At 36.1% G+C, this 23,023-nt stretch overlaps 1 protein-coding gene across 4 annotated transcripts in view; it reads left to right on the top strand.

Annotated features, from left to right (window-relative positions):
- The window catches only part of OSBPL6 (oxysterol binding protein like 6), a 108,778-nt gene extending 87,285 nt beyond the window's left edge, over positions 1-21,493 (top strand). For all 4 annotated transcript variants that reach the window (XM_056349799.1, XM_056349798.1, XM_056349796.1 and 1 more), the window contains 10 exons: positions 1,281-1,368; positions 1,569-1,822; positions 4,110-4,247; positions 4,592-4,655; positions 5,261-5,339; positions 6,624-6,768; positions 7,878-8,022; positions 9,050-9,176; positions 9,763-9,885; positions 10,826-21,493. In XM_056349799.1, the coding sequence (XP_056205774.1) occupies positions 1,281-1,368; positions 1,569-1,822; positions 4,110-4,247; positions 4,592-4,655; positions 5,261-5,339; positions 6,624-6,768; positions 7,878-8,022; positions 9,050-9,176; positions 9,763-9,885; positions 10,826-10,934 (1,272 nt within the window). In that variant the 3' untranslated portion in view covers positions 10,935-21,493. The remainder of the gene's footprint in view (positions 1-1,280; positions 1,369-1,568; positions 1,823-4,109; positions 4,248-4,591; positions 4,656-5,260; positions 5,340-6,623; positions 6,769-7,877; positions 8,023-9,049; positions 9,177-9,762; positions 9,886-10,825) is intronic.
- The last annotated feature ends 1,530 nt before the right edge of the window (positions 21,494-23,023 follow it).

Below are 23,023 nucleotides of genomic sequence, written 5' to 3'. Positions count from 1 at the left end.
TTTTTATTTTTACAATGCTATTAGAATAAAATTTATCAGCACGTATAAGGTTTAGATAAACAAACCTGAGACTCCCTTGTGATGGGGTGCAGAAGTTCACTGGTAAAACAGTTGAAAGTTGTTTGCATCAGTAGCTTATGTTCAGTACGTGTCTTTGCTAGATGATGGCAGTTTCGTGTAAGGATGACATAGACAGGAGAAATTATGTCTGACTATGCAGTCAACTAATCTAGAATTTAAAATAGTCTCTTAAAAAAAAGTCTTCTAGTATACATAGAAAGTTATTCTCAGAGAAGTAGACAAAAGCCTGAAAAATTGGCTCACTCAAGCTCAAAGTTGAAGCAGTCAGATACAGTTCAGGCTCCTGAATCAAGTTGCTCTCCACAGCCCTTCTGTGCTACCTTAAATAAATGTTACCATTTAAAAAAAATATTTATTTTTTTAAAATACCTTTTTATAAAGCCACAGTAGTGCTGTGGTCTACCACAACTCTTCTGTAAGATGCCACCATATTTTGCCTTTGACAGGGATTGCTCATGTGCCATGAGTTAGCACAACCACAGCTGGAGTTGTTCATCTAAAGGATGGAATGGTTCCTTATCTTATTGTTTCTCTAGTTGTAAAGTACATGTTATCTCAATAGTCTGGATTGTCTATATCAGCATGGAGTATTGGTGCATCTGTATGGTATAAACAAAATGGAATCTTTACAAAATCACCCCCAAATGATATAGGCCTCATAATAAATACTGTGTCATCAGTAAAAACTGTAAAATATTTTGAAAGTCATATTTCTGGAGAAAAAGTTAGTTTTGTTAAAAAAATTCTAAAAAATAATCTAACACTGATGTAGTTCTTGTTTTTCAAAATGGTAGGTTGATGTTTGTATAATTTTTTGCTGAAAAACAAGCTGCATTTTATTCTTTGGTTCTTTTATAAAGAGTACAAATCAGACTATCTCTTCTCACCTCCCATCCCCAGCACGTTACATTGTCAATTTTTTGTTTATCTCTGAACTCATTTGTAGTCACCCTTTTCGAAATTTAATGTTTGTGTTTGACTTCATAATAAAGAATTCAGAAACATAAGGAGAGCATAGCATTTGTTTTGACATTTTAGTGCATTGGCAGTATGGGTTGACTGAAACATCCAGTTGATTTAGTTAAAAGCTCTAATTAGAGTTGATTTCTTTGAATATTTTTGTTTCAATTAATTATATTTTTTCTAATTTGACAGTATATTTTATATGCATTTGACTTAATATTTTATTTATGTTTTAGGCTTCTGATGATGAATCTTATATCAGTGACGTGAGTGATAATATATCTGAGGACAACACCAGTGTTGCAGACAACATTTCTCGACAAAGTATACTGCTGTGTTTTAAACTTTGGGAAATTACTTTGGTTGTGTTCATGTACCAGATTTACTGCATGTCTGTACAAGACCAACTCAGCTGAAATCAGTGAAGCTGGGCTTGCTTGTTCTGGCAGTGATTTGGTTCAATGGATAAGTCTTTTTTTCTTAATCTGGTGCTTTTTTATGATAATAGTTTTTTCCCTTCCCAGTTCTTAATGGTGACCTAACGGGAGGTGCATTCAGGAACGGACGGAGAACTTGTCTCCCAGCTCCCAGCCCTGACACCAGTAACATCAATCTGTGGAATATTTTGAGAAATAACATTGGCAAAGATCTTTCCAAAGTATCCATGCCAGTTGAGCTAAATGAACCTCTGAATACCTTGCAACATCTTTGTGAAGAGCTGGAATACAGCGAACTGTTGGACAAGGCTGCTGAAACAGATGATCCGTATGAACGCATGGTAATAAATTTAATGTAGCACTTCTTATGTCTATATTAAAAAGGGACCTATTGAGTGAAGGTCTCTGCAGGGCCCTGTTTCCCTCTTCCTGTTCACAGACAACAGACCTCCCTGCTGGGTCAGATGAATGCTGTGAACAATTACAAGTGGTAGGTTTGACCTGAACAAGGCTGAGGGCCTTTCCTTGACTTCAAACGAAGTCCTGCAATTTTGACTCACTGATGTGAAAACTGATCTCACTCTCCATGACTGTATATGTAGGCACTGGCAGTTTCTAACCCTGCAGCATCCTTTCCCAGCTTTCAGTGATCAAGTCCAGCAGCCTCCAAGAGCTAATCAAGTCTGTGGCTGGCTTATGATCAATGTAGATGTCAATAAGATGTCATCCTAGGCAATTTCTAATAGAGAAGTTCCAAAACACCAAAACAAAGTTTGCCTGGGCAGCCTGACTTCAGCTCCCCTGTAAGTATGTCTTGTTTTCTTAACTGACAGCCAGCAGCCTATGTTCAGCTCTAAGGGTGTTTTGGTCTGTTGTGTCTCCTTTTCCTCAGAAGAAGCAGGGAAAGGCTGTTAGGGGAAAGTTGGCAGTGTTCTTGCTGAACGTATCTACTGTTCCCTGGTATGGGTTGGCAGTGCTGTGGTTAACTGGGAGAAGAGAAGTTGCCTGGGGCTGTCATATGACCACATGCTCAGGTCCATGAACTGCCATGTTCATGTGGCCTGCAGGAGAGTGAGGGGTCCTAAACATTGGTATTTTCTCCTTGTCACTGAAGACGTTGGACCTACCTTATGATACAGGGGGTTGGATTATTTATCATGACATGCTGTTTTCCTACAAGAGTCTTTATGTCCCTCACAAAAGGGAGACCCTGTAAGAACTGGGCAGGATTGTACTGAATAAAGCAGCCTGTTGGCTGTAGGACTCTGCCTCCTTTGTTGAAAAGCTTGGAAGGTGAGTATTGAAGGAGTCAGGAGAGTTCAGAAAGGAAAAGCCACAGTGCAACCGAGAGCTTCCTTGGAAATGTGGATTCAATCCCTTTCTCTGCTACAGATATCTACAGATATCTACTGCAATACTGGGGATACAAGCCAAATTACAAGCACCTTAAAAATATGAATCGCACACCCACACTGAGACATGTGGGACTACCTTACAGAAGTGCTGAATATCCAAAGCATCAGTGGTAGCAGTGCTGTGAATATGTTACCTGCTTTGTCACCATTCTTTGAAAAATCAGGACGTTGCTATCTTAAATAAGTATCCAAAAATAGGAAAAACTTTATTCTTTTCATTGCTCTATATATCATAAGAATAGATATATATCATAAGGATAAACACCCTCATTTCTCTATAGTGTCTTATAGTTAAATTCATGAAGCAGATTTTGGAAGAATGAAGGTTTTTACTGTTGAAGAAAAGCTCTTGGAGAACGTTAATTCTGTTGATGCTGCACTTATGAATAATATGAAATTAATAAAGAATGGAGCACCCATTACACTGTTCGAAGAAAACAAAGCATGTAAAAGCTCACATGAATGTTGCATCCTTGCTAGTATGAGGGGAGTGGGATGTGGTTAAGGTTCAGCCTGCTGTTAGCAGATTATCCACAGCTGAGAGATTTTTATCCCTGTATTGCTTTACTGAAGCTTTGTTTGGATGTCTTGAGTGCCTGTTGTGATTTTTTAAACTCTGCTAAAGGGAGCTGCAATCTAAATTACTGTGGCATGTCATTTAGTTTATTACTCCCAGCTAGGCCTGGTTTAGAGATTCCTGAGTTTTGGTTGTACATGTAGACAAGGGGGCTGATAGGGTGGTACGTGCATGGAAGATCCTGAGATAACTCATGATTAAGGACATCCTGAGTGAGAGCTGTTTATGTTTGGCACTAAATAAAATAGTTCCCATAGGAAAATGGTATGCAATCTTATCATTGAAGTAGTCATATAATATTTAGTCACCAGTAGCATAGAGTAGAGCTGGTTCTGTGTTTTAGATTATTAATGATAAGCCTGGTTAAGGTGGAAAAACAGTATATTGTGCAGATTGTTATTGTAGGGGACCATTGAAAGAGACTGACTGAGGCCATGAAGAAAAACAAATTGTATCAACTAAAGAAATAACAGTTTATACTGCTTCTGTTTGGGTTGCATGGCTTCACTCTGAGGCATGCTTCATTAACCCAGATTTCACTCTGAGTGGAGTGAGTTGTGTGATATCATATAGTGATGGCATATACACAAGAATCTCTGCCTATTCTCACTTTCGTTCCTGTTTGTATTTTCACAGGTTCTCATAGCTGCTTTTGCAGCATCAGGCTATGCCTCTACATACTTTAGAGCAGGAAGCAAGCCATTTAATCCAGTACTTGGTGAAACTTATGAATGTATTAGAGAAGACAAAGGATTTCGATTTTTCTCAGAGCAGGTAAAGCATATTTCTGGATAGACACTTGTTTAAATTCAGATTTTGGTTTCTTTTTTTTTATAGAATAATCTTGGGGGTTTTTTTCTAGTTAGAATAGTTTGCTTTTTTAGTAGTAAAGAAATGTTAGTATGAGTGAATTTCATTAAATGGTAGAAGGTATATATTTTTATAGTAGTTATAAGGAGTTGTTTTAAGTACATAACATTTTAAGTACAAACTTGGGTTGCATCTGTTTTCATAGCAACATAGGCTAATAGCTATTTATTACTTTCATATTGCAGTAAAAATTGTATTGTCTTAGAAAGGAAAATGATTTGTTTTAACTTAGCCAAACTGTTTTTCAGGTTAGCCACCATCCTCCCATTTCAGCCTGTCACTGTGAATCGAAGAATTTTGTGTTTTGGCAAGGTATATTTTTAATTCAAAAGCATACACTCTTATTTTTTTATTAGCAAGTAAAAACTTTGTACAAGCTGAGCTTTGCATTTGGAACTTACTAAAAATTTCTATACTTATTCTTTCTGTAGTAACATAGTACAAACTGATCTGAAATATTTCAGTCCAAATTCTCAGTAAGAGTGAGCAGACATGTTACAACTTCCCTTGTCACTTGCAGTCTTTTTATGCTTTTCCACTTAGAAGTTCGTTTACCAGGAAAATTAATATTTTTTACAAACACAAGCAGTTCTTTTTACACAGCTGAACAAGCAGCTTTCTTTTCTTCTATCTGCTGGCATATGCCTTTAATTTGTATTGAGTGTTTTCATGAGAGATTTGACAATTATGTAGCACAGGCGTGACTCCTAGAAGAAAATGAAACATATCTTTAGTTTTGCTGACCTAATGTAATTTTCTAGTTTTGTTTTTTTGTTCTTTTGTATCTTCATGGCAACCTCATACTGTCCTTTTTAAACTGGATGGTCTAGCATAGATCATCTTGTGCCACACAGATCACTGCAAGGGGGAAAAGTTTGGTCTTTCCAGTTTTGTAAATCTTTCACTATTATATTCAGATATCAGGTGGAAAAACAAATTCTGGGGGAAATCAATGGAAATTCTACCAGTTGGAACCTTGAATGTGACTCTTCCAAAGTAAGCTACTGTCCTATTTCCTTTTTATTTCACATTTTATTTATTTGTTGCAATCTAATCTGTTACGCCTCATGAATGGGGTGGGAAGTGTATGCAGACATCCCATGAATGGTACTGGTGAGAGTTAGTGTGTAGCTCACATCTTGCCTTAGTATACAGGTGGCTATACTAAAGCATTTTTGAGCCTGAAGGTCCATTTGGGTTTTTGGAGGAAAAATATATAAAGTCTCTAGAAAGCGATAGACAGAGGAGGATAGAAATGTTTTAGGAGTGACAACCCGAGTTTTACATGTACAGTAGTGATCAACTGTTCAGAACAAGACTGCAATACAGGACTGTCAGCAGCTAGTACTGTCCTTACTAAGGCTATCAATACTGCTAAGTGTTCCCTCAGAACAACCACTAGTAACAGTGTAAGGTCATTTTTCAATATGTAGATAAGCCAAAATGTGTTCTTCAGATGTTGACAGAGTAGTAAGAAGAAGTTGTTTCCCCACAGGTAAGACTAGTTGCAAGTTGTAAATCCTGAGAGTAGGCAAGAGGGGGATACTTTAAATGTGTCTGCAGGTTTTGCAGTACTTGTCCTGCTCCTGGATATTGCAGCCAGCCTTTCTTTCTGCCTGTAATGGTATGGCATCACTCCACCTCTTTATCCATCTCATGAAATTGAAGTAAATGTACTCAACAGCATCTTTGTCTACTGTCTTCATGCTTGCCCCTCAGCTCTGAAGGAGAATGTGCTTTGCATGATGTAATTCCCTCACTTTATTCCATTTTTTGACAATAGAGATGCTCTGACTCTGAGTAGTTACAGAGGGGAAGGGATAACGTACCACAGAGCTCCTGCTTCCTACTTCCTTTCTGTTATCTCCTTTCTGTATTTGTTTATTCTATTTGTAATTTTATTACATTGTCTGCTTTTAGCCTCAGTTCAACCTAATGTTGATCTTTGGGTCACTGTCCTGCCCCTAAAGGAATTGTGGCCAAAGCACTTAATGCTCTGGGGACAGTGAATATACCATGCAGGGCTTTGGTAGTTCATGATATTTTGATTTGTGACCCATAGTACAGTTCTTCGGTTCTCTGCTCTAGAGCTTAGGTGAGCTCCTCTATGGAGGATTAGTTATGTACCCAGAACCAATGCTTTATTAAATTAAGCTATTGTTTCAAAAGTTTTTGAGGAATATGGTCCTGTATTTATGGTAATGGAGTTACAGTTTACTTTTTTATCCGTAACGATCGTGACTAATTTATGTTACCAACTACTTGTTAATCTGTTCTTAGGTATGGAGACTACTATGTCTGGAACAAAGTCACTACTTGCATACATAATATACTTAGTGGAAGGAGGTGGATAGAACACTATGGAGAGATAACTATCAGGAACACAAAAAGCAGTGTTTGTATTTGTAAACTCACATTTGTCAAGGTAACATATGTAATCTAATACATATCATATAATCATAAAACTGCATAGTTTAAGCATACATCAAGCTGTTTCTTCGGTATTCCTGAATTCCACATTCCACGTTTTGTCTTATCAACATTTGTAAACATCTAAATTGCCAGATGAGTGCTATGTTAAGTAGTATGACTATTCCATTGAACATCTGATATCAGTGTGTTGCCTTGCTGTATAGCTGCGTGCTATACTGTTGTTGGTTTTTGGTTAAAAATGAAATGTCAAAATTTCTCTTCTATTACCACAATGAAATTGCAAATAATTGTACACTTCTGTGCCATTTTACTTCTGCCTTTACTGGAATTAGGCAGTCAATATTTTATGTCTTTAGATTAAATAATGCCGCTTTGGTTTATAGTATTTTAATATCTAGAAAAGGACTATATATAAAAACAGATCACTGTATAGCTATGTAACTCAATTATTTTCCCTAAAATTAAGTTTGTCTTCATATTGCAACAAAATACATCAATACCATTAAAGTATCAGCAATGGTATGTTACTGTAAATCTGAAATTAATATTTTGATGTAGATTCTGAGAATGGGCAACTGGCTCAGTAGCGGAAGGTGTAAGAAATAAATATGTCTAAGAAAAGCAAAACAGAGAAACGGAAGGCAACAAATAACAAGTAATACTGCCGGAACCTCTCCCCTGCTGCAAAGTGTAGTGTGCAGCACCTGTTGAAGGATTCCCTTATGGGTACAGGTATATTCAGTATTTCCCATATGGAAAGAAGAGAGTTAGCTGGCTCTGATTGTGCAACTTTCAAAGTGTCAATTTTGCTGATTTTTTTGTGATTTGGGTTAATAAACAACAATATAGTTGCCAGATGTGCAGATAATCGAAATACCTTTATACCAAAATCATGTATCAAATTATTCAGTTACTCATATACTAAATCAGTTAATATTCAGATCATCTGAATATTGAATTCTGATATTCAGGGGTTCAGGTGAGGTGTTCTGATACAAAATTTGGATGGCTGGTGCCACATTCATTCATGCAGTATATGTATTGGTATAATGGGTAATGCAAAAACCAGTGTGAACTATTAATTCTTTGTTAAACTTGCAGGTGAACTACTGGAATTCAAATGTAAATGAGGTCCAGGGTGTTGTGATAGATCAAGAAGGGAAGGTGGTACATCGCCTTTTTGGAAAGTGGCATGAGGGCCTTTATTGTGGGGTTGCACCTTCAGCCAAATGCATATGGAGACCAGGTAAGAAGGTTGTAATAAACTCTGGCAGGCACTGTAGTGTAACCCTAAACTATTTAAAGCTGTTTTGGCCATCATTTTAAATATTCAAAATACTGTTGGGAGATTAATTTTATGGTTAGACAAATAACCAAGAATTTACATGGGTTTATAATAACAGTAAATGGAAGGGCATAGTCTTCTACATCTCAGTCTGACTGCTGGTCAAATATTCTGGGGTACTAGGGTCAACATAAGAACAAAATATATATAAAAAAATTAATATCTAGGCCTGCCTTTTCACGGAGAGCAGGACAGCTTTTTTGAATTCAACAAACAGGAGCTGCTGATTTACTGAGTTTGTTGTCTTAATGCTTTATTAGCCTAAAGGATTGGACTTCAGAGATGGCAAGCTTCTGTGATTTCAGGAACTGATTTCAACTTTCTACTTGATTAGAGGCACTGAGGTTGAATTAGTCATCGTTTGCACCTATAGTATCTTTCATACATGCAGAGTCATTATCCAGGAATTGTCAATATCATTAATATTTTGAACTCTACTCTGTATTGATAGTATTTGAAACCCTACATTGCACCCTACTCTCTGCAACACCAGCTCTGACTTCTGTTAGTGCTAAAGGTGTTGGACAGTGCTGAATCAGTCTGCAAGTGAGCATTACACTCCAGAATTAACTCTGAAGATCAGTTAAGGTTAGCTTTTATACAGACATTTGATAAGTCCACTTTCCAGAGAACAGGAAACTATGTTTAACTCGAAAATTCTGAAAACAGTAATTTTTATTTAAAAAGGAAGGAGAATCATGAACGTTTTGATTCTTAGCATGACATTACAACCTCTGCAGGATAAGCAGTTGAAATTTTTAGTGAATGTCGTTCCACCTAGAAAATAGCTTTTGGTGCTTTTTAGTTGCATCTAAGAGTAAAATATATTAATATTTTTGCAGTTATAATTTAATAAATAAATGAATCTCTTGCATATTTAGAGTAATAGTTTAAAAAGCTTTTTTCTTTCTCATACATACTCATACAGGCTCCATGCCAACCAATTATGAACGTTATTATGGCTTCACGAGGTTTGCTATTGAGCTCAATGAATTAGATCCTCTACTGAAAGATCTTCTTCCTACAACAGATGCGCGATTCAGGCCAGATCAAAGGCAAGAATGCTTGTTTATGCACTTAATATTTGGTGGTTTTAGGGCTGGGTTTGGCTGGGTATTGAATTCTGTCTGTGCCTTCACTACAGTCTAAACTAAGCTTTGGAGGATTCTGCTAGAAGAGAAGATATTCAGTATTGCAGTCAAATTTCTGCTTTACCCAGTTGAGGGAAAGTAGAAAGGATCTTGTTGGTTTAGTAGAACTGTGCAATCTTTGGGCAGAGGTAGGATTCCTCATAACAAAACTGGAAAGACAGGCTCTGAAATGTCATGGCTTTCTGCTGTGAATGGAAGCAACATTAATTCCCTCCTCATTCTCAATTCACAGTACTTGAATGTTCATGATATGCTGAAGTTACTAAAGAAAGTGTATGCCTTAGGCTATATATAGGTCAGGTACATGTAACTAAGGAGTCACATCTCAGTTACATCTCAGTTTATTTTATGAGGTTATGACTAGACCTAAAAGTAGTACAATGCAGATAACAGGCTTGGCTTCTGTTTGTCTTATGTGATGATTCGTGCTAGAAAATTCCTTGTTCTAGACACTGTATGATTGCTATAGGACCTGCTCTTATTCTTACAGGCTTCTGGAAGAAGGAAATATAGAAGCAGCAGCATCTGAGAAGCAAAGAATAGAGGAACTCCAGAGAGGTCGGAGGCGGTACATGGAAGAAAACAGCATTGAATATGTACCAAAATTTTTTAAGTGAGTCTATTCTCTTCATATTAATTGCAATAGTAAGTGTTTTCTATAGTATGACTGGACAAAGTACTACAAGAATTACCACCAACAAAGCCTGTTAATTGTGAAAGCCTGGAAAATGGCAATTTTAAGAAAAAAAATCAGTTACCTAATCTCTGCCTGAAGCAGTTTATACATAGTTTAAAATTTCATAATTGAAACATTATTTTCCCACAATGGGCAACAGCTGTACAATCCTGCTGCACCCCTTGGCCAATGTTTTTTGAATTCTGAAGTGGAATAGAAGCATATTAGGTTCTAAGATTTAACTATATTATTGTTTTAAGTCATTGCATAAACAAAGTAATAAATAGTGATCTGAATAACAACATCATACATATATAACTCTCTATAAAATGTCTATATAAATAATGTGGAGGGTCTTTGTTTTTGTTTTTAATTAAGCATTTTTCTGAAACAAGTGATAGTCATATCAGATAGCCTCATGCTTAGCATGAGGAATCAAAAGTGAAAACACTGGACATGCTTGATGCAGTTTTGTAGTAGAAGATGAGCAAAATACAGAGGAGACAAATGATTAAATGATAAAAGGCTTGCATTCGTCAAGCTAGATCTCATGATTGATCCACTGCACATCATCAGAATCTGTAATGGCCAAAGAGGCTTTATATGGCTCTAAGACCTGCTTACACAGATCAGACAACAGATCTGCAATCTTGGCTGTTTTCAAAACCTTCCACTTTTGACACAGCTAGAGGTTGATTTTGATTTTTAAAACCCTGATGGTTCTTGTGTCCATTAGAAATATGAAATCAGATTTAGTATTGGATTAGATCAGAGTGTTATGGAATTTGATTTCATATTGTATAAGAACAGAGATCTATGGTCAGAACTTTTTTTTCCTCTTTTTTTCTTTTTTTTGTTTTCTTTTTTCTTTCTACAGAAAAGTTATTGATGCTAATCAAAGAGAAGCCTGGGTTACCAATGACACCTACTGGGAACTACGAAAGGATCCTGGCTTTAGTAAAGTAGAAATTCCCGTACTCTGGTAGACTGAGAATGTAGATCTAGTAAACATATCACTCTGAAGAAAAAAATAACTATGCACAATATGTTTCTTATAGCTAAGCGTGGTTTGTGGGTCTATGGAAAAACCTATCACTCGCATTTATATTCATCTTTATAACGGACTTTTGAAAGTGCATTAGACCAGGCCCCTGACCACTTCTGGATCTTTTTAATTTTGCAGCAGCCATTAAAAAAAGAAAGAAAGAAAGAAAGAAAAAAAAAAACCACAAACAAACCAGAAACCTTTTAAAGTTTCATACACTGAAAATTCAGAGCAAAAGAAGCAGATGAGTTATCCAAAGTCACTCGGAAGAGGCGGTAAACACAGAACTGCAACCGGTGCTTTAAACAGACATTAAAAGTAATGTAATTTAAATTAAGAGGAAAAAAAAAAAAGGATGAAAAAGAGAAAAAAAATCCATTTTGTTTCAACCTATTTTTGTTAAAAACTTTTGGGTCACAACACTGTCATTTCTGGCTTCAGGTTAGTCCTTTGGTGTGATGTGCTTGGACTAGCCCTTGTCAAAAAGATATGCTTTTCTGGAAGCTGTTCCCACTCATATGCCATTGTTCATGCCTTAAACAAAATATGAAGATGTACAGTAAGTAATTTTAAAATATGTATGCTTAGGCTTGTGTGAAGGGCAGATTTTTAAAACACTAGAATTTTATCATGATATAAATATTGGAGAACCTGCATTATTTAAAATCAAAAGACAACGAAACATCTAACTATATTTCAGAGGAATGAGATCAACTGTACATGCTTTACCTTTGGGAAGCTGACTGTGTAATCAGACTGAAAAGAAACTGCTAAATGGTTGAATTTGAGACAATTTTGATAAATGCATATAAATTGCTAGTCAGAAAGTTCATAATTTAAATGACTGATGCCAAGATGCAATCATCACTTTTACCATGGCTGGACATAGTCTCACAGTGAATCTCATTTCCCCATAACTGTTTATACAACTAGAATTCCCTGAAGCTTTGCAACAGTGTTGAAAACACAGAAAGATTTCATGGGAAGGTCTCACTGGCTTCTCTCCAGAAACTGAATAGTACTGTAAATGCAACTATTTTCTGCCACAAGGTTTACTTTACTGGCTCTGTTTTTTCCTCATCCACTTTTTTAATCTAAATTTATATTTGATAGTATGGCAGAGGCTCCCATGCGTTGTAGCTAACAACTACTTCTTGTGTTGCCAGAATAGCTTTTGTGCAAAATTATATTTTACAGTTTTTCATAAAGTGATTCTATATTTTTGGTTAAGAACAAGTCTCTTAGGTGTTGTTAAGTCTCAGTTAATATATGTGGGAGAAGGCTTGGCACTTTCTATTTGAAAATCTCTGAAACATTAAACAGTAGGAGAGCAGATTTTAATGAAAGGAAAAAATAATTTTATTAGGTAAAAACTGCATTCCATATGGTATGATCTAGTCTTCCGTTTATGCGTGTATTAGAGATCCAGGCACTGATGATAGGTTAGATTTCATGCATGTACACTGTATTTTTTTCAATACGTACATGGCATACATAGCGCACTTGAATTTTTCTGTTTGAGGTTGATTCCAGTACTGAGACCTAAAAAAATGATGAAATAGGTATGTGATCCTGCCAGCAGAGCTGCTTGAACAGTTCTCAGTAGATTACCACACATACCTAGTTCTCCACCTTCTTCTTCCTTTTGCAATCAGGTCCCTACAGAACTGAGATTACTTTATTTAATATGCATTTAGTTCTCCCCCTTGTTTGTATGACAAAGCAACTGGCAGAGCAACTAGCTACTATTGAATTCAGATTTCTTCACACAGTTCTGTTATCAGGAAGATCTATGAAAACCTATAGAAAATATTAAGTAGACTTGTTAAGAATTCTGAATGCTCATGGATTGCTTATGAATATTTGGTATAAAAAAACCTGTGTGCAGATTAACAGGATTTCTTCCAAAGCAAATTTTGAGTTATTCAAAGAATGCTGTATTTTTCTTCCCTAGTTTAACTTACCCTGATTTTTTTTTTGTTCTGCAATTGTTATTATAAGAAAATGGAAATATATCAAAATTTGTTTTTTAATCATACTTGGTTAACTTCATCATACTTGCTTTAATGACATTGCAGTATGAATCAAATTGGCACATTGTGTGCAAAACAGCAATTATTCTGTGTCACTTTCCTTAGAAACAACATTATTAAACATTTGCCCACCTCATGCTCCAGTCTTTTGTGCAGTTCACCGTGATATTAGAAAGCATTGTGTGTGTATGACTGCAAGTACATGTGAGGGACAGAAACTGCATGTCCTCAAATTTTTTTTGAAAATTGGCTTTTAATTTAAATACAGAAATAAGGTCTTTAATTTTACAGTGTTCTGCTAATGCTTTGTGAATGCAACTACTTACAGTGCAAACTGAAACCTGGTGAACACTAAAGATGCTATCACTGATTTAATTATTTTTTACAATTGCTGATTGGACACTCACTGAAAAAAACCCAATATTTTTAGAAATTTTAAAAGTCTATGATACACTAAACCTTTCTATTGAAGGCAGTTTTAAAGCCTACTGAATGTTAAATTAGTTAATTAGTAAGTAAAGAAACAGAAAACAATGCATCACAAAATATTTGCAGTCTTTAGCAGAAATTGAAAAGTGCTAGCAGATGTACCATAAAGCAATTATAGTGCAGAATTATCTGGATTCTGTGCAAAATCTTTTATTAAATTTTTCCTATAGCCTTGGGGGACATTGTGGCATATTTTGTGCTGTTTCTAAGGAGAATGAGTTAACAGAGGATAGGTCTGGGGGCTTCTATCCAAATTATAATTTTTAGACAACCTGTGAAATTTTACCGGCACCGAGTCACAGGGGATTACAGGCTTTCCACATTCCCTGCCAGTGTAGCACAGAATGGTGTTTCCCATGTTGCGATGGGAACTCCTTTGCACGCTGGCATGCATTGTAAGTGCCTGCTGCTTTTCAGCAGGGCTGCTGCTTGGCCGTCTCTTCCCAGCACGTGGGCTTTTTCTGCCACAGGTGCAGACCTTTGCACTTCTGTGGAACCTCATGAAGCATCTTCTGGCCCAGTCCTCAAGCAGAGCGATGTCCTTTCAGATTAAAACTCTGCCATTTGGCATGCCATCTTGTCCTCTTAACTTAATGTCATCTGCAAACTTGTTAATATATGGTCTCTGTCCTTGCCCAGGTCAATGGTGAGACACTGATTGACATGGGCCACAAAATTGACCCCTGCAGGGCAGTCCTCATTGCTGGCTGCCAGTGGGGTGTAAGCTATTGATCAGCGCCCTTCAAGCCTGGGGATTCGGGCAGTTTTCAGCCCACCTCATTCATCTAGGCAGTATTTCCTCTTGGAAAGCATGAAAAATACTTATCAACTCAGTAGATTTAACTGCTATAGGTTTGGTATGTGATGAAAATTAGTGCAAAGAATTTGACATTTAAAACCTTTAAAAAATTTGTTCTAACTTTCCCTACAAAGACATGTCCTTTGCTTTTTCCTGTGTTTTCTCTAAAACACTTCTGTATAAAATACACAATCCTTATGCTTTAGTTTCACAATAGTGAACTGTACTTTCCATTAATATTTCAAAAGTGTACATTAATTTGTTCCCTGTTTTGATACTGCAGATATAATAGGGTCATAATAGCTATTTTCATCAAATGTAATGTCTTCTAAAGACTTAAATAGCTTAATTCCACTTCTAGATCTGTATTAATAAGGTGGTAGATTTTTTGGCATATTAGAAATTGTTATCTCACTGGGAGATAAAATTTGCATATGAGTTGATTTTTGTACAGTATCACTGTGATTAAAAAGTCATCTATACACTTATTCTAATTTTAGACAGATGTAAATTGCATGAAATAAACTTTTTTTGTGTTTGGTTTTAAAAGTGAACTCCCTACTATAACACTCTTTTCATCTCACAAATAATGTTACCTTTTTTTTTGGTCTTATTTTGAACTTCTGGTTTGTATGGCATTTGTGGGGTTTATTTAAATAGCACATGCTAGGCATGTGTCAAGTATTGCAGTACATATACATGACACAATTTTGAAAGATACTGCCCTTAAATTCCTTACTGAACACTGTCAGAGCTTTATGGAAGCAAGTTGCACAAACCTTAAAGCATACTAGAAGCCAGCACCGATCCTGTGCTGATGGGCTCCTGGTGAGGAGCTAGTATGTGGGCCATGCCCTCTGTTTCCCATGGGTATCATGGGATTTTCTCACCATCAAACCAGACAGAGTGGAGCCCAGCACAATGCAGTCTTGCTTGTAGAGTTTTTCTCAAAAATCCAAATCTAGGAATACCCTGGAAGGGAGGAGAGGTTCACTTGCACTTGCACAAAATAACCAAGAGGGCTGAATATGCCAATTCTCTCTGAGTTTTGCAGAACTTGCTTTGATTAGCTGAGCTCTGATTGTATAGGGAAGATTTGTGTGGTCTCCTTGTTTTATAGGGTTTTGAATATTGCCTGGTGCAGAGATAAACACTAGCTGTTTAATGTGCTGTTGGCTGCAGTCATAATCTGAGGAATTAACTGTAGTGTAGACGTCATGACTAATGCTGGAGCTGCGTAATGGAAGTAAAGGAGTTTTCAGATTAAATCCACCTGAAAGGAAAGGGTATTGGTGTTCACATGCTGAAATGACAGGAGGTGTTAAGTTAGAGAGTTTGGTCCAGCTGTGGGAAAAATGTTAATATTGACAGAAATGTGTAAGAAACACTGGAATGGCCTCACTGGTCACCTTGTGTTATACAAAGACCTGGGAGAAAGCTAAAAGTGTCGTAACCACTTACCTGGGCAGCTAGTGGAGCTGCAAATACTATCTTGGGTCTTCTTCATGTATGTCATTAAGCAGCAGTCATCAACATTTTACAAAACCTGTATTTGCTCTTTTCTTACAGCTTATATTGATAGAACTTGAGGTAGGAAGGGATATGGTGGCAACTACGTTTTTTTGTTAATGTGCTCAAAATTGCAGAAGTATATTTAGTATAAAAAGTAATATAATTTTCTACTTTACCATCCCTTGTGATTTTTATTATAATTTTGGTTGTTTCATGGAGAAAGGCCTTTTGTGGGTTTATTTTTTTTCCTCTTTTTGTTTTTAACAGAAGAATCTAGACTAATGTTAATAAAGGTTTAATTACTCCTGGGGAGGCTGTCTCACAGAACTCCATTAGAACAGTGAATGGCACCCACAAGAAAGTTGCAAATTTCAGTAAGCTCAGAGAAATGGCTTATTTACAGCAATTTATTTTATGTTTGTATTATATATTTTAAGGAGTCTACTTACAAAAGCAAATATGTTATTTGCTTTTTAAACTAGGGAATGTAAACCACCTTCATTCATTAGCTTTGGTGTAAGCTATGTCTTTCTTCCACTAAACTGAAATGCCTCTTTATAAAAGGATTTTTATATGGTATCTTGCAGTTTTTAAAAGTGATAGAAATATACTTGTATGTGTTTTATATACTCATGTCCTCCTTTGTCAAGTTTTGTGGTATTACAAACTCATCTTTAATTTTTTTCCCATTCTTTGCTATCTTTGACAAACCTCAGAAAAGGGAGGGAGAGACTACAATGGACGACAGTAAAACAGTCAGCCACTCTGTCAGTGGCACAGGTGTAACAAAATAGAAAGTTTTCTAACTTTTATGAATTAAAATGTCAGCAGAGCTGCTGAAGCCGTTTCAGGCAAGTTATCTTAATACCATTTTTCTTTCCACTGATCCATGACAGCATGAAAAAAGGGAAGACTGGTGATATTTCCTCAGAATTACTTCTGAAGGTAAAGGGAAGGTTATATTTCTTTTATAAATAAAAATGACTGTAGCCAGCATTTGGCTGAAGGTGTGTTGGTAATGTGGACAAAAAAAGTTACGTATTTTATGAATAAGGAAACCATGAATATATAGTCAGCAGTGTGTAATATATTGTCTTGACCTATGAATAATTCATTGAAGTATGGTAAAGCTACTTATTTGTACTCCTGGAGCAACGATCCAGATGTTGTCTCCTATGAAACAGTAAAATGTATTTCCCCATTGACTGCTGCTTTTAACGATCTCCATTAATGAAAGAGGGATGTTATGTTAGTGCAGAATGCTGCTGGTCCATAACATTAGAGATGCAAAAAGGGAATAGGTGAGGAGATTGCTTCAAATAATCAGAAGTGGGTGACATCTTTTATACCTTGAGCATCAAAATGACGTAAGTGCTATACAAGAGCAGCACACAGAGTGATGAATATTCAGCCAGAACTATTCTCCATTGAGTAACTCACTCATTGTGCCAGTCAGTGTATCCACACATGGAACATCTTTTTCTGAAGTTGCATTACTATTTATGATTGCACTTGTGGCCCAGGGGTTGATTTGTCAGGTTCACTGGGGACAATCAGTGTGAGTCAAGATTGCAAACTCAGATTTCTTTTCTAGTAGTCATGTGCTCAATACAATGCTCTGTCTTCCTTTGTTAAATTCACCTGAACAAGGACTATTACAGTAATGTTAACAAAATTAATATGTTTAATCCTCAGTATTTTCCAGGCAAAGGAAAATTCAAGATAACTTCTTTAACTGTTCAACAAATACAGATGAGATCTTCAATTATCTTTGTATTTGCTTAATATTTTAGACAATATTTTCAGATTGGATCACCAATAATAAAATTATACATAAATATATTAAACTTGCTTTGTCACCTATCTTGAAGTCAACATTGAGAATTATTGTTCCAATTTGAGGTTAGAAATTAGGTCTATTTAGTTCTTGAAATAAGTGCTACTGGTATTCTTTAGGGGTTGAAATACACTATAAAAATCCAGATCACAGTAAATTTTATTTTCAGCTAAGTCTCAAACAAGACCTTGCTAAGAACTGAGAAATAAATGCTGATGAGTGTATTTTGGTATGGAGGCATAAATGCAGAGACAGCAACTTCTAACTTAGTTAAGCTTTTGCTCTGATTAGCAAAAGCATTGCTTTCATTCCTTTATAATTATTTCTAAACTAATTATTTTCAAACATTCATTCCTCACTAAGAATTAATTACATATGAAGTCTGAGTTTTAAAAATTAAACAATGTTTGGAACTCCACGGACATGAGGGCTTCTGGCTTGCACCTAATGCTCAGATCTTGCTAAATCTCCAGCTCTCAGAGCAGAGTGGACCTACAGTGCTTAATCACTAAAATTTCATCCTTAGACCAAAAAGAAGTATCAGTGGGCTTTTCTGGATGGGATTCTTCTTTGTATATTGATTTATCTCTATGTTATTTACTATATAATAAGTAAGAAATCAAGCTGCTAGCATCTGATGTCAGAAATATTTCCTTCACCAAAATGCATAGCAAACTTCTTGTTCTTTATCTGTTGCTGCTAGATGTCTGAAGAGGATACTTTATTTAGCACGTAGAAAGCCATCATAAAATTAAACTACCATGGTGTCCAGAGAGATCATTATGATAGTTCTGTATTAGGATATTAGGTTTTTGGGTTTTTTTGTTGTAACCAGTAGCAAGACTCTGCTTTGGGTCTTTATCTACTTTCCTTTGTATAATTAACTGTCTGGTGAATTATGAATTCTCAGTATTTCAAGAGCAAAGAATTCTGCATTTTGTCTCATTTTTGCACAAAGTTAATATGAATTGGGAATAATGTCACACATTTTTTGTGAGATCAGATCACATACGCACATGTATGAAATGTAGTAAGCTTTAGTATTTATACCTTGCTCAGGCTCTGAGAATGCCATTAAAAGGGTAAGGTTTAGATTAGTTGTCTATTTTACATTGCCTTACTGAGCTTCTTTGCTTTTAACAGCCTTTAGTTTCAGATGGGAAACAGCCCTGCACCATATCCTTAGCAGGCCAAAATGTCAAAACCTAAATAGCTAAAAGAGCATTCTTTGCTGATTGCCCATATCCCTGTGCTCATTCTACAGAAGGACCCCAAATCTGATTTCTTGTACATCTCTTTATGTAGCATACTTGTAAAAAGAGGTCCTCAGAGTCTTTCCACTGTGATTATGCTGTTATGTTCGCTAGAAAGGTATACAGAAACTTGTTTCACAGTTTTGAAGATAAATTTTAAAGTCAAATAGTTGCTTTCTAGAAGTCTAACGTATAGAGCCAGTGCGACTTTTGAATACTGGGTAGACAGTGTCTGTTTCAGAGGGAAATAACAGAGTGTAACTAGAAAGGGTCTCTGTTCCTAGATGCACCAGACAATTTTTTCTGTTGTTTGAAAGCAACAGAAAACAATTACTTAAGGGAAAGAAAGAAAATAAGAAGCATTTATGTATCCAGCTACCCAAATGTTGCAGAAGGCATTCTTTTTGATCACTGTAGTACTAAACCTCATCTGCAGCACCCTTGATTTAATGCTCAGAAGTTCACTGTGGACTTCCCCAATGAGATGAAGAAGAAAATGATACTGGGAAAAAAAGTCAGTACCATAATTTCTAAATAACTCAATAGAAAATTGATTTGAAAATATTTGTTTTGAAAATTGTATAAACTACTTAAAGTATTGCAAACTTTAAATGTGCAAGTTTGGTCCTTCATAGTACATTCAGTAATTCAACATCTAAAAAAAATTTTTGATTGATCTTGATTGCTTTCCTGCAAATGCATTCATTTGTGCTTGACTATTCACAAGTCTGGAATATCTTTCAGGATGATTTTTCTTTACATCTTATTAATTCTGACTCCAAATATTGGCTGTAACTGTGCCTGTAAAAACAATTTTATTGCTTACAGTTACTGTGCGTCAACAACTGAGGAATAACACAGGTAGGATATAATTTGTATATTCCAAATCTATAGACTTTAATTTCACATGCAAGAGGTAATCAGCAATGCATATCAGATTTCTTTTCGGTTTCATCTGCTTGGACTCTGATCTTGCACAGGCATCAATAGGTACTTAGCATAAACATTGCAGACCGTCATTGAATTCAGTTTAAAAGATGTAGGTACTAAAGTTCAAATAAAAAGGCTGAACGGTGACATTCCTAAGAAATCAAAACTATGTTCCTGTTTACACCAGGCTTTATAGTACATGAATTTAAAATCCTACATGCTTAAACAAATGACCACCTATGCAGATGAGGCTGAGCTGCTGTTGGTACTCCATTGAACTCTGAACTTCCAGGTGAGTGGATGATCTAGCTGCCCAAATGTATTTCAGCTGTAGGCCTAATGTACAGTCAAGCCTAGGTATTCAACTAGTTACACTTAAGCTTAATTTTGAATGTGTGCACTGTCTTGTGGAAGATAAATGTGTGAAATACAGCTGGTTTGACTGCTTGCCCATCTGAGCAATATATTTGACTTTCCTTTGACTCACATTTTGGGACCTTATTCTGGGGCTTTTAGTATTTAAAACCCAGTTAACTTTGTGTGTCTGCAAAGCTCAATTATGTATGATGTTTGGAAGAATGAACAGGAGATTAACTCAATGACAATTCATCATATTATGTCTCACTCTGGCAAGCTTAACTGTAAGAATCCTTTTTTCTGATTTGCAAAGAAGGGGGGTGGCTAACCAAAAGCATGCTCCTAATCTCAGCCTAGAAAAGCATGAATGTGAGAAAGTGTCTCCACTCTCTCCTTCTGGGCTATAGCACATAAATAGAATTGCTTTTTTTTTGGCATATCAAGTTCTCTGGCTGCTTCAGAGATTGAACCTAGCCAGGAAGGAGCAGTAAGACAACCAGTTTTAAGTTCCCACACAATGCAGCTGCAACAGTTATTCTGTGTCTTTGCACTTGTGAGTTGGTTTTGAACATACTGTTGTAGTAGTACAGAATGCAGATGAGGCCTCATGCTGACTACCTCTCATGCAATAAAAAACAGGCTCATACAGTAGTTAATGTTGATTACAGTCAAGCATCTTTTGGCCACATGATTCAGGGAGGTGGCAGCTGGGGGGGTATAGTAAACAAAAGAAAATAATTTAATTAAGACTTTATTCCAGTGATGGATGTGGTATACACAATACCCATAATACCAACTCCAACTGAGGGAGATCCTACAGCTTCTGGTAGAAAATAAAGGTGAACTTGGCTATGCTATAATTTGTGTTGTGCTCTAAAATGTAACAAAAGATGTCATCTGTTTCCTTCAGGCTGAGCTGGATTTACCAGGATATTGTGTCTAAAAAACACACACACAATTCTAGTTTTTGAGGAAACATGATGTTCTTTTACCTGTTGCAATGTAATTGGATAATGCATGTACAAATGACTTGTTTAGCCTGCCAATGAATGTTGCTAATGCCTTACCAAAAAAAAAAAGCATATTTTTTGTATTTTTTTCCTCAGAGGCAAATCCAAACAATGCTAGATTTGGGAAACTGTTTACTGAAAAGCATTTTCTAATAGATCTCTGAAGAAGTGCAATTGTAAAATTATTATTGTTCAGTGCATACAGTACATTGTCTCCATCACTCTGTACACTGCTGCTATTAGTGCTTGTTCTAATAAATCTCAATGTACACTGTTTAAACTGCTGTCATCTGTGTTCTGATTTATTAATGTAAGGAACACTTTAGAGTATGGTTCTTGAATGAACAGTTTGTAACTAGTTAAGTGAATTGACTATTAATCATAAAATTCTTAATATATGTTGTACAGATTGATTTTGGAGAGGTGGGTGATAGTGGCAGCAATAGCTTTGAAACAGCGGCTTCTCACTAGCATCATCCTCTTCCTTTCTAACCTTTTCCAGCTGCAGGATTATTTTTATAAAACTTTTCCCATGTGATTTTCTGTGCAGTTTCTTTAAATCTGGCAGGAGCTACCAACTGCAGTCTCAAGGAAGATAATTTTATTTTTGGCAGTTCCCTGTTTTATCTTCATGCTACAGCTGGTAAGAGCCTTTTGCTTTTTTTTCACTTCAGCTTGCTCTTTATGATTAAAGAGAGCTTGCAGTATGTTTCTTAAGTTTTTTGAGAAGGTGTAGGGAAAATGGTTCCTGATGTTCTCTAATAGAATTGAAAAAAGAGGTGTGGAAATGGAAAAAAAATATTATTATTTGACACCCACCCCTTCCGGCATCTTGGAAAAATAACAGTACATGGGATTTTTCCATTATTTGTTCTTGTCAGTTGTTCAGCCCTTAATTACATTTTATTTAGAATGAAAGCATAATAGAAAACAAGAATTTGGTTTGGAGGAGAAATTAAGTTTTTTGCTGGTTTTTGGCATTGTAAAAAGAACAAGTGTTCAAACAGTCTGGAATATTGCCTGAGTGGAAGCAACAGCAAAGGAAGGGAAAACATGAATAGCAATGCTTGCTTTCTTGTGTCAGAGTACACATCTGATCTCATCCAAACTGATGCTCTGTACTAGGTTGTGTACTGGGAGCTTATTCCCTGTTAGACAATTCTACGAGTGAAATTCAGCTGTGGTTGCACATTTGTATGCTTGGGATCTGTACTTTACCTCTAAATGCTTTGCAAAACAAATTAACACTTTTTGATTACTGTTGCTTAGCCAAATTACTGTGCATAAGTGAAGAGTGAAAAAGCGTTATGTCATTACTTAATTGTTTAAAAAACCCAACACAACAAACCTTTGGGAATAGATGCAAGAGGCCAGTAAAGCCGCACTACTAATCTGACATCTAATTTGGCATTAAAACTATTACTTAAGCATGGAAGTAAATTTTATATTTGAATTTCATCTAACCAAGAGACAGATGATACTACTTCATAACCACAAACAAGTAGGCGCTGTGCTGTGGTGAAGTGAGACAGTGTGGGAAGCTATTGACAAGATTTCATCCTGACTCAGCTAAAGGAGTTGCCCACAGAAAGCTGTTCCAAGTTTCACTGCCGGTACAAAAATCTGTTCTGATGTGATGATACACAGCATTTTTGCCCAACCAACATATCAAGCCACATGGTTCTCTAAGTCCTTATTAGCTTATTAAATATTTAAGTTGGTGTAAATGTTAAAAAACACAAGTGTGCAATGTTGACTCTTCCTGCACCTGAATATTATCTTTTGAGTAAGTAATCATTGCTAAATCAGA

This window comes from Falco biarmicus, chromosome 8, assembly GCF_023638135.1.
Source record: "Falco biarmicus isolate bFalBia1 chromosome 8, bFalBia1.pri, whole genome shotgun sequence".
NCBI classification, from domain to species: Eukaryota; Metazoa; Chordata; class Aves; order Falconiformes; family Falconidae; genus Falco; species Falco biarmicus.
The sequence above is the reverse complement of the archived record's forward strand: the minus strand, read 5'-3'. Positions and strand labels throughout refer to the sequence as shown.